The 14,389-nt window shown below is 44.3% G+C and overlaps 1 protein-coding gene across 9 annotated transcripts in view; it reads left to right on the forward strand.

Moving 5' to 3' along the window:
- LOC115160706 (protein TANC1) overlaps positions 1-14,241 on the forward strand; it is a 286,753-nt gene extending 272,512 nt beyond the window's left edge. For 6 of the 9 annotated variants that reach the window (XM_029710993.1, XM_029710992.1, XM_029710995.1 and 3 more), the window contains 9 exons: positions 5,800-5,933; positions 6,042-6,165; positions 6,639-6,814; positions 7,031-7,163; positions 8,272-8,301; positions 8,414-8,505; positions 10,560-10,706; positions 11,309-11,409; positions 11,519-14,241. In XM_029710993.1, the coding sequence (XP_029566853.1) occupies positions 5,800-5,933; positions 6,042-6,165; positions 6,639-6,814; positions 7,031-7,163; positions 8,272-8,301; positions 8,414-8,505; positions 10,560-10,706; positions 11,309-11,409; positions 11,519-13,286 (2,705 nt within the window). In that variant the 3' untranslated portion in view covers positions 13,287-14,241. The remainder of the gene's footprint in view (positions 1-5,799; positions 5,934-6,041; positions 6,166-6,638; positions 6,815-7,030; positions 7,164-8,271; positions 8,302-8,413; positions 8,506-10,559; positions 10,707-11,308; positions 11,410-11,518) is intronic. The other 3 variants (XM_029710996.1, XM_029711000.1, XM_029711001.1) reach the window with 1 other exon arrangement.
- Positions 14,242-14,389: the final 148 nt, after the last annotated feature.

A 14,389-nucleotide genomic window follows, 5' to 3' on the forward strand; every position in this document is an offset into this window, starting at 1 on the left:
TGAATATATGTATTTTAGCAAACATAAAGAAATTACGCTTCTCTGCACTTTTCCTGACCCCTTAGGAGAATGATTCAAATTCAATGCCTCTTTACAGGTGGGATTGGGTTGTAATTCAATGGAGAGCCATCACAGCTATAGAAAAGAGCATCAATACTTAAATGTTGTGGATACGGCATAGACAGCAGAACCTTTTAGGCCTTAGAAATACTGAGTCAATATCACAGTCAGACCCCTTCATATTAATTATGATTTAGGGTTTATTAACCCAATCTGGAGGCCTGTATGGTGATATGGGAGAAAACTCAGTGAGACACAAATACCCCCGGTGAAATATCCTCCCGAAAATTGACATTTATTGCTGCAGCTCTGAACAAATTCTCTCAGTTAACGACCTGTCTGAGAAATATAATTTCATATGTGAAAGAAATAACATCTTTATGCAAATAGGCCCATTGCACTTTGTTTGGATAGAGAGAGATTGGATCACGGCTCTGTGTTGGCAAAAAATAAATAACAAATTCCCTCCTGACTGTTTTACTTCTAGGAATGACAAAAGGTAATTTAGCCCTCTTTGTAAAACAGCTTTCTGATATATGTGAATAAGTCGGCGGCAGTGCAAAAGGTAAGGGGAAAGACATATAGACACGGTGAGGTATAATGTTTGTGATCACATGGCATATATCACAAGTTACAAGAGAAGAGCTATTCTGAGGTTATGGTTTCTGTAGGAAATTGCAAATGGGGGTTGTTTTCCATCTGTAAAAGAGAAGGTTTGTTTACATTATATATCACATATATCAAAAATGAATAATGCAGCGACCAAGTCAAGCGGCACCCCTGACATTTTCTAGATTACTTAGTAAAACGATGAGATCAACTTCTCATTGTCATGAAATATACAGTAGAGACATCGAGTGTAGTACCGTATATTATCCACTGTAATTATGCCAAGAATCTTCCCCGTTCTCACAGGCTGTGTTTAATATATGTGGTGTTTAGTTGTTTGTGTTATAAGTGTTTGGTTGTGTTTAATTATTTACAGCTGGGAAGACGTATTCCAGGCTGACATGTCATACTTTAGTTTCTTTGCTGGTGGAGTGAACTTGTAATGATCTAGACCTACATAGAAATAGACTGCAACTCCCATGCTGCCACAGTCACAGTCAGGATGTAGGTTTTCATGTGATGGATATCGTATGTCGCTGTGGTGTCCTTGACCGACTGATACAGATGTCATGCTACAGCTGCTACCCTGCTTCTCCAGTTAGCCATGCAATGGTCTCCAGCTAAACCTTCACAATCAGCTGTTTCATAAATGATTAGCTGCTAGTGCATGTCTACAAACTGTGCACCTTGACACAGGACACTGTAAAGTCATGGCCTCTCTGGTATTCTGGACTGTGTGTCCCAAATGGCACCCTATTACCTATATAGTTATTTTCAAAAGTTACAACCAACTAATTATATATATATATATATATATATATATATATATATATATATATATATATATATATATATATATATATATATATATATATATGATGCAATTAGTTGGTTGTAATTTTGGATAGAGCAGATATTTCCAGATATTTTTGTTTGATGCATGTGTGACATAATTCCACCAGTCCTATTTATGATAGAATTTATATCAATTATATAATTTATATCAATACTATTTGTTGTAATCTTTATTCCATCTTTTCTGGTGGATTAAACTGAAATTACAACCAACTTTCTATGGCTTGTTTTTAAAATAGCGATATTTTCAAATAACCGAAATTAGAGGTTGTAATCTGAATAAAGGGGAAAAGGCCATTCCTGAACATGGGGTGAGACATTCTTACTAATCTGCAATACAACCAGTTTGGATTATTGAGAGGTTTTTAATATTGAATCATTTCTGCCTCTGAATTCATATTTATTATATACTGCTCAAAAACATAAAGGGAACACTTAAACAACACAATGTAACTCCAAGTCAATCACACTTCTGTGAAATCAAACTGTCCACTTAGGAAGCAACACTGATTGACAATAAATTTCACATGCTGTTGTGCAAATGGAATAGACAACAGGTGGAAATTATAGGCAATTAGCAAGACACCCCCAATAAAGGAGTGGTTCTGCAGGTGGGGACCACAGACCACTTCTCAGTTCCTATGCTTCCTGGCTGATGTTTTGGTCACTTTTGAATGCTGGCGGTGCTTTCACTCTAGTGGTAGCATGAGACGGAGTCTACAACCCACACAAGTGGCTCAGGTAGTGGCCTCCAGCAGGCCACAAATGTGCATGTGTCTGCTCAAACGGTCAGAAACAGACTCCATGAGGGTGGTATGAGGGCCCGACGTCCACAGGTGGGGGTTGTGCTTACAGCCCAACACCGTGCAGGACGTTTGGATTTGCCAGAGAACACCAAGATTGGCAAATTCGCCACTGGCGCCCTGTGCTCTTCATAGATGAAAGCAGGTTCACACTGAGCACATGTGACAGACGTGACAGTCTGGAGACGCCGTGGAGAACGTTCTGCTGCCTGCAACATCCTCCAGCATGACCGGTTTGGCGGGGGGTCAGTCATGGTGTGGGGTGGCATTTCTTTGGGGGGCCGCACAGCCCTCCATGTGCTCGCCAGAGGTAGCCTGACTGCCATTAGGTACCGAGATGAGATCCTCAGACCCCTTGTGAGACCATATGCTGGTGCGGTTGGCCCTGGGTTCCTCCTAATGCAAGACAATGCTAGACCTCATGTGGCTGGAGTGTGTCAGCAGTTCCTGCAAGAGGAAGGCATTGATGCTATGGACTGGCCTGCCCGTTCCCCAGACCTGAATCCAATTGAGCACATCTGGGACATCATGTCTCGCTCCATCCACCAACGCCACGTTGCACCACAGACTGTCCAGGAGTTGGCGGATGCTTTAGTCCAGGTCTGGGAGGAGATCCCTCAGGAGACCATCCGCCACCTCATCAGGAGCATGCCCAGGCATTGTAGGGAGGTCATACAGGCATGTGGAGGCCACACACACTACTGAGCCTCATTTTGACTTGTTTTAAGGACATTACATCAAAGTTGGATCAGCCTGTAGTGTGGTTTTCCACTTTAATTTTGAGTGTGACTCCAAATCCAGACCTCCATGGGTTGATAAATTTCCATTGATTATTTTTGTGTGATTTTGTTGTCAGCACATTCAACTATGTAAAGAAAAAAGTATTTAATAAGATTATTTCATTCATTCAGATCTAGGATGTGTTATTTTAGTGTTCCCTTTATTTTTTTGAGCAGTGTATGAATAGGCATGTTTAATTTTGTCTGGCTTGCCGTTCCAAATAAAATGCTAAATTTTTTTACATCTAATTTAATAAACAAGTTGCTAGGTGTAGGCAAGGCCATAAGCAAATAGGTAAATGGGCATATGACTAAAGAGTTAATAAGAGTGATTTTTTTTCCCCTTTCCGTGGTAGCAAGATCTAACCACTAAGCTACCTGCCGCCCCAAATACCAAAATAAATACAGAGTATGTCCACTTCACCGTCAGACCATTTTATTGGTGAACTACACGGTAATCCCCCAAACATTTGTAAGTGATCCAACACGTATACTTATCATCATTTGGTTGTAATCCAGAGAGGTTAGAACAAGTATCTAGACCCTCTATGAGGCTGTGGAGGGTTCCAAGTTGTGGATTTAAAAGAAAACATGAATCATCAGCGTTCAATGACACCTTTGTTTTTAAGCCTTGGATTTCTAGCACATTGATATTATTGTTGGATCTGGTTCTAATAGCTAACGTTTCAATGGCCATAATAAGTAGATATGCAGATAGTGAACAACCTTGTTTACTCCTCTTGACAGTTTAATACTTTCTAAGAAGTAGCCACTATTTACTATTTTACACCTAGGGTTACTTTACATAACTTTAGCCCATTGTATAAGAGATTCTCCAAAATTGAAATATTCCAGGCATTTATATATACATTTCATTTGTACTTTATCAAAAGCCTTTTCAAAGTCAGCTATGAATACAAGGCCTGGTTTCCCAGATTTTTCATAGTGTACTATTATTTCCAGGTTTGGTTTGCGTATCAGACTGTGATTTACAGTCCCCCCTCCCCTAACGACAGCAGTGTTGGTGGGCGGGAGAGGCAGATTAGGAGGAAATGCAAGGTTGAGTGGCTTATTACAGAACATACCTGGCTCTGAAAGAAGGAGGGAAGGAATGAGTGAGGGAGGGAGGGAGGGAATGGGCGCAGTAAAGAGTAATGTTTGTGAGATCAGAGAGAGACATAAAATGCATTGAATTGTACTTAGAAGATCAGCGAGGAATGCCACTGGGGTCTCCTATAGGGTTTGAAAGTAGTATGCAGACAGAGACCACTGTTAGTCATCCCTTAACATTCCACTCCAGATAAGTGTACATCAGAATCGTGTCTAAAATCACAGATCAAAAAATGAATGCAACCCTGAAAGAGTCAATCATTAGAACAATCAAATATTTAATCCTCTGGGCTTTTGAGTTTTTACTCATGGAGCCAGCTGATCTCAAATCTGTTTTGGCTGATGCTGCCCCATAGAGATTTGTACTGTGTAGTAGTCTGGAGGTGTATGTCTGCTTTGAAGAGATATGCTAGTGGATCAGATGGAGGGTGTGGTCGGCTGAGACAGGCTCGTAATGGAACAACCCTCCGCTCACACTCACATCCAGATGGATGATGTCACTCAGACAGAGACAGGGGCTCTGGGTCTTGAATCTTCCTGAGGTGAATCAGAAAGCACCACAATATTCGCTCTCTCCCTCACTCTGTGGTCTCTGTGGATTTATTTGTTTGGATACCAACATTCATCCAAGATTGCCTGAATCTACCACAGCCCACAGTAAAGTGTAGCATCCACTGAATGTGGGCCTCGAACTACTGCTAGGATTAGTCTGTTTTGGCATGGCTCAAATGAATGCAAAGCAGGAGGTGAGCCTATTGACTATTGTATCATAAATGTGTGATTTGTCACTGTATCTTATGCGTTTAGATTAGTTGGAGCATACTTGCATGCATCTGTCTTTAAAATAGAATACGTACATACACTACAGTAATTTGAATGAAAACAGAAATGGCAAAGATGTATTAATTAACCTGTCAGCATATTAATGGTATCTCGTTTATTTTTCCCCCCCTGTTTTTGTTGTTTTCGACCTGCTATCATGCAGACATTAGATGAGGTCACTTCTCAAGTCTCAACTCTTGGCACACTAATATCAGACAGCTTAAGGCAACAAGTTAACCAGAATACGTACCTACAGTATACCATAGTTGTCTGATTGTAAACAGGACTTGCATAAAAGCATTAGCCTATTTTCCCCAATCTGTTATTTGAATCGATGGTAGGCCTATATACAGTACATAATGTAACAACAATGTGTGTGTGTGTCCAAACTTCCTGACCACAGTTCCTGCGTCAGTGTTTATTTTTATCATGGAATGACTAACCAGGCCCAGCACACGATTCCAAGAGATAAGGTTCCCACATTAATGTACAATCAGAGAGTATTGTTTATTAAGCTTTATTGCAGCTTATTATCCATTGACATATTCAGACACTTGTTTTGTCCCTTTTCTCAAGAAGGAAATAATACATATTGTGGTTGGGTCCAATTGTTGGCACTCAGTACAACTAAATGCTGTATATTTTCAACTTGAATGGGAGCAAGCTTTGTCTCATGCGAGCCATAGCCTGTCGTGTGTGTGTGTGGTCTCACCCTTGCTGACCCCAGTTCTTACCTATCTCCTCTCCTCTGGTCTCCTCAGCTCTGACAGTGTCGGCGGGCCGGGGGAAGATGGACGTGTGTGGCTTCCTGCTGGAGCAGGGGGCCATGGTGCAGCAGATCAACCGCAGAGGGGTCTCACCTCTCTTCTGTGCTGTCAGACAGGGACTCTGGCAGGTGAGGAACACACACACTGCTTGCCTCAAACTACAATTACACATCAAAGTAACCATGACGATTTACCCTGAGGAAGTAGAGTTTACTGTAAATCTGTGTGTGTGTCAGATTGCAGAGCTGCTGCTGCAGCATGGTGCTGACGTGAACATCAGTGACAAACAGGGACGGACACTACTCATGGTGGCGGCGTGCGAGGGCCACCTGAGCACGGCCGACTTTCTGCTGTCAAAGGGTGAGTTACCACGACGCTACGCTAGATATCGTCTGTGTCCGTGGAAGCTGCGGAGGTGAGGACAGCTCATAATAATGGCTGGAATGGAGTAAATGGAATGGTATCAAACACATGGAAACCATGTGTTTGATGTATTTGATACCGTTCCACGTATTCCGCTCCAGCCATTACCAGGAGTCCGTTCTCCCCAATTAAGCTGCATCCAACCTCCTGTGGTCTGTGTCCCAAATGGCACCCTTCTTTTTACCAGGGCTCATAAGACTCTCAAAAGTAATGCGCTATAAAGGAAATAGGGTGCCATTTGGGATGCAAACCATCTGCTCTTTTTCTAAAGTCAAATGAAATTCAAATTTAGAGCATTCACATTTCAATAACCACATATCACACTTAGTTTTATGTCAAATGTTTTGTTGAGTGAAGGTTATATGCTGTGGTTTTGAGAAATATGATGTTGAATATTCGGTCTCTCCCAGGTGCGTTGTTGACATCGATGGACAAGGAAGGGTTAACGCCCCTGAGCTGGGCATGTTTGAAAGGACATAAGAACGTTGTGCAGTTTCTGGTGGAGAAGGGTGCGGTCATAGACCACACGGACAAGAATGGACGGACTCCACTGGACCTGGCCGCCTTCTACGGCGACGCATCGATCGTGAGTAGTAGAGAGAGATGGACGGACGGATGGATGGATGGACAGACAGAGACAGTCATTGAGCTCGATCTAAATCTGTCTCACTAGGCCTGCCCCTTAGTTAGGCCCAACACAAGTCCTCTGTGTCTCCTTATGGGACGCACACTGCTGAGAATTACCAAAGATCTATGGGACAGTTAAGAGTGTGTGTTTGACTGTGTTGTTCCTGGTGTGTAGGTCCATTACCTGGTGGAGAGAGGAGCGGTGATAGAGCATGTGGACTACAGTGGCATGAGGCCATTGGACCGGGCGATCGGGTGTCGGAACACGTCGGTAGTGGTGACCCTGCTGAAGAAGGGGGCTAAACTGGGTAAGAAACTAAGAACTCTAACTATACAAATGGTCCGTGTCTGTCTGTCTGTCTGCAAATAATGTTCATTCGGTTAATGTGTCCACTTTTGTCTATTCCAACCACAGGACGGTATTTTGGTTGCTTTAAGATGTTAGTAATGAGAGTGACTTGTGCTTCCAGCGGAGTGTCTGTACTCCTACTAAATAAGATGAGGCTAATCCATGGAATCAGGTGACAAACTCCTGGTTTCATTGATGCTCACTGCTAAATTTAAGGCAATGACACTGAACCAATTTCTACCAGCATTCACCTAATGTGTGTAGTGTCTCTCTCTCTTTCTATGTCTCTCTTTCCCCCTCTCTCTCTCACTCTCTCTCTCACTCTCTCTTTTTATCTTTTCTCCCCGGGGTGTGCCGGCGGGCTAATTCGAGAATGGTACTTATCACCTAAATGACATTCACTGAGCTATCTTGGCCTGGAGCTTATCTGCCTCATTTTACATCTGCAGTGCAGGCCAGCCAGGTGCACCCCTCCCTGAATTAGCTAATGGCCAATATCTTCAACCCACTCTCCTTGCTCTGGTAGCAATGTAGCCTGTTCCTAGCACACAAACCTATCAGTCTCTATGATCTCAATGACTGTTACGACCAGCAAATCACAATTTTTCCCATTAGGATTCATATCAATGCAATTATAGGTACAGTATATCCACAGACAAACTCACTTTGTATTATCAGTGCAGGAATCCTTAATGGTGAAACAGACACGTTTATTTCAGATAATACAACAACAAAGAAGTTATTGTAAAACAAACACTGTTTTCTTCCCTCAGACATCAATTGCACGCGCGATATTCTGCTGTTCTATATGCTGCCATTTTTTTCCCCCGCGTTGCGCGATGTGCCTCAACTTCAGCAACAAAACAACAATGGCGGACAGTGGCGCTGTTTCCCCTACTGTGAATGCCATCTTTAATCTGGGAAAGGTCTAAAATGAATAAATCACATTTTATAGCTGTAGCAGTTTCAAATTCTCCTCTGCTTTCATCTTTTTACATAATTCCTTCCTTCCTTCAATCTCTCATCCTTTTTTTCTTCTTCTTGACTGCCTTCAATGTAACCCTAAGGGTACAGAACATCGCCTTATGATCGATCAGGTACAATCTTTAGGTAACTTTACCTTGTTACCAATTTCCTAGTGAATATAGTCCGTGGATTGGGGAGCGACAGTGGTGTAACTACTTTTTCTATGTCTGTGTGGACCAACAGGGAATGCAGCCTGGGCTATGGCCACATCCAAGCCTGATATCCTCATCATTCTCCTGCAGAAGCTTATGGAGGAGGGCAACCTGCTTTACAAGGTATGGAAAAGAGATCAAGTCAACATTATACTGTTAAAATTATAATTTGGGATTTTGGCAATGAGGCCCTTTATATTTTGGCAATGAGGCTCCCAAGAGGCGCAGCGGTCTAAGGCACTGCATCTCAGTGCTAGAGGCATCACTACAGACCCTGGTTCAATTCCAGGCTGTATCACAGCCGGCCGTGATTGGGAGACCCATGTGGTGGCGCACAATTGGTCCAGCGTCGTCCGGGTTAGGCCGGGGTAAGCCGTCATTGTAAAAAAAAAATTGTTAACTGATTAAATAAAGGTTGAATAAAATAAAATAAAAAATCTACATGTACTGTGCGGTTTGTAGGAAGATGCTTACTAGTGCAATTGCTAACTAGCGTTCACATAATGACTGGAAGTCTATGGTATCTGCTAGCATGCTAGCAGATACCCATAGGCTTCCAGTCATTGTGCTAACGCTAGTTAGCATTGGCTCAGGAAACTACCTCCAACTTACTTCATACTTGACACAGGGACATAAAAATGGTATCTACGAGTTCCTCTGACTCTGGAGAAGTAGATAAAGGGCCTCATTGCCAAAATCCTGAAGTATCCCATTAAGTCTGAACTTTATTGTTCTTAAAACCTGTTAGGGACAGACGTTCCGCTCCCAGGACTTCTACAACAAATGTTGTTTTGGTTCGAAATAATCCATAGTTATATTGAAATAGCTCCGTTTTGTTCGTGCGTTGAGGTCACTATCCGAAGGGTGATGCACGGGCGCATTTCGTGACAAAAAAATGCAAAATATTCCATTACCGTACTTCGAAGCATGTCAAACGCTGTTTAAAATACATTTTTCTGCTATTTTTCTCGTAAAATAGCGATAATATTCCAACCGGGTGACGTTATATTCATTCATAGACAAAGAAAAACATGGAGTCGTCTCGTGCACGCGCACTCCAGTGTCATTGTTCCCTGCCTGACCACTCACAAAAACTCCTGCTGTTTTTCGCCCAGAGACTGCAGAGACGTCATTCTACTTTCTAGCGCCTTCTGAGAGCCAATGGAAGCCTTAGAAAATGTCACGTTACAGCAGAGATGCTGTATTTTTGATAGAGACGCCCTAGAAGGAGAACAAATTGTCAGACAGGACACTTCCTGTATGGAATCCTCTCAGGTTTTGGCCTGCCATATGAGTTCTGTTATACTCACAGACACCATTCAAACAGTTTTAGAAACTTTAGAGTGTTTTCTATCCAAATCTACTAACTATATGCATATTCTAGTTTCTGGGCAGGAGTAGTAACCAGATTAAATCGGGTACGTTTTTTATCCGGCCGTGAAAATACTGCCCCCTATCCCAAACAGGTTAGCAAGGACATTATACTGTATAATGTGGCTCAGTTGGTAGAGCATGGTGTTTGCAACGCCAGGGTTGTGGGTTTGATTCCCATGGGGGACCAGTATGGGAAGAAAAAAAAAATGTATGAAATGTATGCATTCACTACTGTAAGTCGCTCTGGATAAGAGTGTCTACTAAAATGTAATGTAAATGTAATAATGTGTATGTACAGTCAAGTGTGTTCTGAGTGAATGGAATATATATCATATTTTATGATGGGCTACCATCTAAACAAAGACTGATGCAAGTACTGTAATTATACCTTGATGATGTCACTGAATTGATCAGCCATCAAAAGGAGTGTTTGTATATATCTTAGCCACTGAAAGGACATCTCAGGCACTAATTTGCTTGAGAGAAAACAATATAATGACTGTCATATTTTGAGCAGCTCAATGCGACGCAGCAGAGATGAACGGGTGTGTGCCGTGCCACACTCGCCTTCTGAGCAATGATTGATCCGTGACATTTAACAGATTGAGTTTTATGGCAGATAAGGACAATCCACTCGGGTGGAACCTGTGTGTGATTGATGAGCGAGACGGAAGGGAGTGTGTGGGCTGCTGCAGCACAGCTGTTGGGTTGGGGGGAGTATCTGACGACCGTTCTTCTTTCCATCCCTCCCTCTATCTATCCCTCCCTCCTGCTCTCTCTCCCTCATTTCCCTCTCCCTGCAGAAGGGGAAGATGAAAGAGGCAGCCCAGAGGTACCAGTATGCTCTGAGGAAGTTCCCCAGGGAAGGGTTTGGCGATGACCTGAAGGCCTTCAAAGAGCTGAGGGTGTCTCTGTACCTCAACCTCTCCCGCTGTCGCAGGAAAACCAACGTAAGATTCCCCACAATCCTCCTCTCCTTTTCTCCTCTAGTGCTATATTTACTGGCTCATTGGTTCCCAAATGTCTCTGTTAAAAAGACAATATGCGATCAGGCCATGTATGACACTAGAAGTAGATGTTGGAAGATCTTTAAGTCTAAGAAACTGTTGTTGTACTGTGTGTTTATGAACATATTTGAAAGATACACATACCAGAAGTATGGCTGCACTTAGGGAGTAGTAGACAGCACTTTAAAAGCCCCATGATACAATTTCGAGCCAATTCGTGTTCCAGGCCTATGATCGATGAAACGTGACAAAAACTAACACAATGTTCTTAGGAACAGATTGAATTCAATAAATAATACTATCTACTACCCGTCCAAAATTATAGCTATTAAGCTGTCCAGTTGAGTGAGTTTGATTGAGCCGACTAAATTATAATCTGTGCAGAAGTCCACAAGCGATAGCATGCTTGTAGTCATTATGTCAGCTTGCTCCCATAAACAATCAGGGAGATAGATGCAGAGAGAGAGCTGGCCCCCTGGACAATGTGCATTTCTATTTCCTTGCATTGGTTAATCATATTGATCCTCCCCTACCCCTCGCAACAGGACTTTGGCTTGGCAGAGGAGTTTGCGACAAAGGCCCTGGAGCTGAAACCCAAATCGTACGAGGCCTATTACGCCCGCGCCCGAGCCAAGAGGAGCAGCAGGTAAAGCTATTCGTCAGAAACTCATAAGGATAAATACCCCCCCCCAGCTTTTTTTTTACCTCGCTTCTCAAATATCCCCCTAACTTGCTCTATCTCCATCCCACCACAGGCAGTTCACGGCAGCCATGGCTGACCTGCACGAAGCAGCCAGGCTGTGTCCCAACAACCGGGAAATCCGGCGGCTGCTTGCCCGTGTAGAGGAGGAGTGTAAGCAGATGCAGCGCAGCACCACCCAGGGCAAACCGCAGGGGGCCACGTCCTCGTCAAACCAGGGCCCGGCCAACCACGACTCTGAACACAAACACGAGGAAGGGGAGGAGGAGGAGGTGTCGGGGCATAGCATGACCGTCAGAGGTCTGGTTGGACAGAACACTCTGGGGATGAATGACATGGAAGGGGAGGGAACTTTTCAGTCTCAGCACTCAGACAGGAGAGGAGAGAGAGGTGAGCCCTTGCCACAGAACATCTACTCCATCAATAGAACTCTGCCTGACACCCTCAGCCTCACCACCCAGCAGCAGAGTACCAGGCCTGGCTCTCCCCCCTCCTGCCCCTCAGGCCCTGGCAGGCTGAGTCACCACCACTACCCTCCCCGGGAGCCCAGAGAGGCCACCAAGCAGGCCCAGATAGTCAAAACCAACCAGCACATGAGCTCCCTGCAGGCAGGAGGCCGCTCCTCGGGGGCCAAGTCCCAGTACGCCCCCTCCAGCCCCCTGCCCAGCCGACACATGTCCAGCATGCTGAAGCCAGGGGGTCTGGGCATAGACATCAGCCCTCTACCGCCCCCTCCTGATGAGCCCGTCTACGGGGAGCAACGCCTGTCCATGGCTGCTGCCTCCCAGAACATGGCTATGGGCCACCACTGCGAAAGGGACAGCGAATCCCTGCACTCTGCCCAGGCCTCCTACTCCTCCCAGGACCGTCTGTCTACCCACTCGGTGTCCTCCCTGGACGCTCTGACCTCAGGGTCTCCCCAGGACCCCCTCAATGCTGCAGGGCCAGGCCAGGAGCGGAGGAAGGAGTCTGGGGGTAACGGGGTCTCCCAGGCACTCTCCCAGGGGGGAGACGGCAACATCAGGGTGTCCAGCTCCACCAGCTCCCTGGCCTCCAGCAGTAGTCTGTCGGAGAGCAGCAAGCTGCAGGGCCCTGACGTACGCACCAAGACCACCACAGACAAGGCCAAGCAGGGCCAGAACCAGGGAGGCACAAGCGAGTGGAAACCCAGGCCCTTCATGGGCATCATGGACAAGAAGGCACGCTTTCTTCAGCAGCAGCAGCAAATGCAGCGGGAACTACTGCAGCAGGAACAACTGCAGCGAGAACAACTTCAGCGAGAACAACTTCAGCGACAACAACTGCAGCGGCAACAGCTGCAGCGGCAACAACTGCAGCGGCAACAACTGCAGCAGCAACAACTGCAGCAGCAACAACTGCAGCAGCAACAACTGCAGCAGCAACAACACCAAGGGCTCCAGAACCACCCAGGCCTACAGCCCGTCACCGGAGCCCTCCGCAGCTGGCAGAGTCACTTGTCTGATGGATTAGTGTCCCACACCATGTCTGCCATGGGCCTCCAGGCAGCAGGGGTGAACTGTGAGCTACCTTATGCCAAAATAGGGAGCACTCACCACGAGCAGCTCAAAGCTCCATCTCAGGGTGCTATGGGGAGCCTGCAGAATGGAATGCACTCAAATGAATTTGCAGAGAAGTTGTGCCAAGCATCCACCTGTTACAAGGAATCCAAGCCAGCTCTGGCCATGCCGTCGCACACTTTTGTGGACAGTAAGCCCAAGCAGCCAAGCTTAGTCCGAGAAAATCCCGCCATTCACGTAGCTTCAATGAAACCAAAGCGATCGTTCATAGAGTCAAATGTGTAGGGATATTTATCTCCCCTCTCTCAACACACAGACACATGTGCGTGCATACACAAACAACGAGATACACATGCAGGCACGCACATACAGACAACATGCGCATTGCACACACTCAACACACCCACAAACACTTTACACACACACCTTTGCAAAAATTCTAAGTGGAGAGATTGCTTAAGTTTTTACCAGCCCATAAAAAACAATGTAAGTCTAAACTTTGAAAGAAGTACGCAAACTATGTTTGTTCCCCCTGTGAATATCTGCCACATGGAGCGTTTTGATTGAAGCAGTAACAGAACAGATGTATTTCTTTCCTACTGTTGCGTACAGCTGTTTGCTTCTGTTACAGGACGACATGTTCCCTCTCATTCAGCAAAGCTGGAGACATTGCAGTGACAGCACTTTACGCATTTACATAGGCCTTTAAGTAAAGTGCTTATACAACATATTATATTACAGTATAATGGTTTTACTGAATTGTTCAGTGTTAAGTATAAGACAATATTTGCATCCAAAATGGCACCCTATTCGCTATATACTGTAGTGCACTACTTTTGGTTGACCCCGGTCAGAAGTAGTGCACTATATAGGGAATAGGGTGCCATTCTGGATGCATCCAATGGGATTTGAACTGTGTTCATTATGTCAGTGGTGCTGATGGCAAAATTACGGAGCTATTTACAAGAGCTGTAAGGATATGTTTGAGATGGGTATTCCTGTGTTCAAAGAAGGATGTTGTAGATCCTCACATTGTGTAAATATAAATATGTATTTTTCCTTCTTTTGAGTGAAGATCAATGTCAGTGTATTGACTTGTTCAAATTATCTGTATTTTGAGGTTTATTTTATGCACAATTTGGTTCCAGCTGTGTTCAAGGTTCTGAAAAATGTTTTGTTTATATGTTTGTACATTCTATAAATTGCCCGATAACGTTAACTAAATCCTCTCTGTATCTGCTTGTCGTTGCTGTCACGTTAATTTATTTACAGCGTCTATGGCTTGATTCACTGTAAAAAAATATATTTTATATAGTTATTTTTGCACAGCTACTAAGACATTTTACGATTTCAATAATAAGCTCTGTCAAAGTAATATTGGTTTAAGT

This window comes from Salmo trutta, chromosome 24 (genome assembly GCF_901001165.1).
Source record: "Salmo trutta chromosome 24, fSalTru1.1, whole genome shotgun sequence".
NCBI classification, from domain to species: domain Eukaryota; kingdom Metazoa; phylum Chordata; class Actinopteri; order Salmoniformes; family Salmonidae; genus Salmo; species Salmo trutta.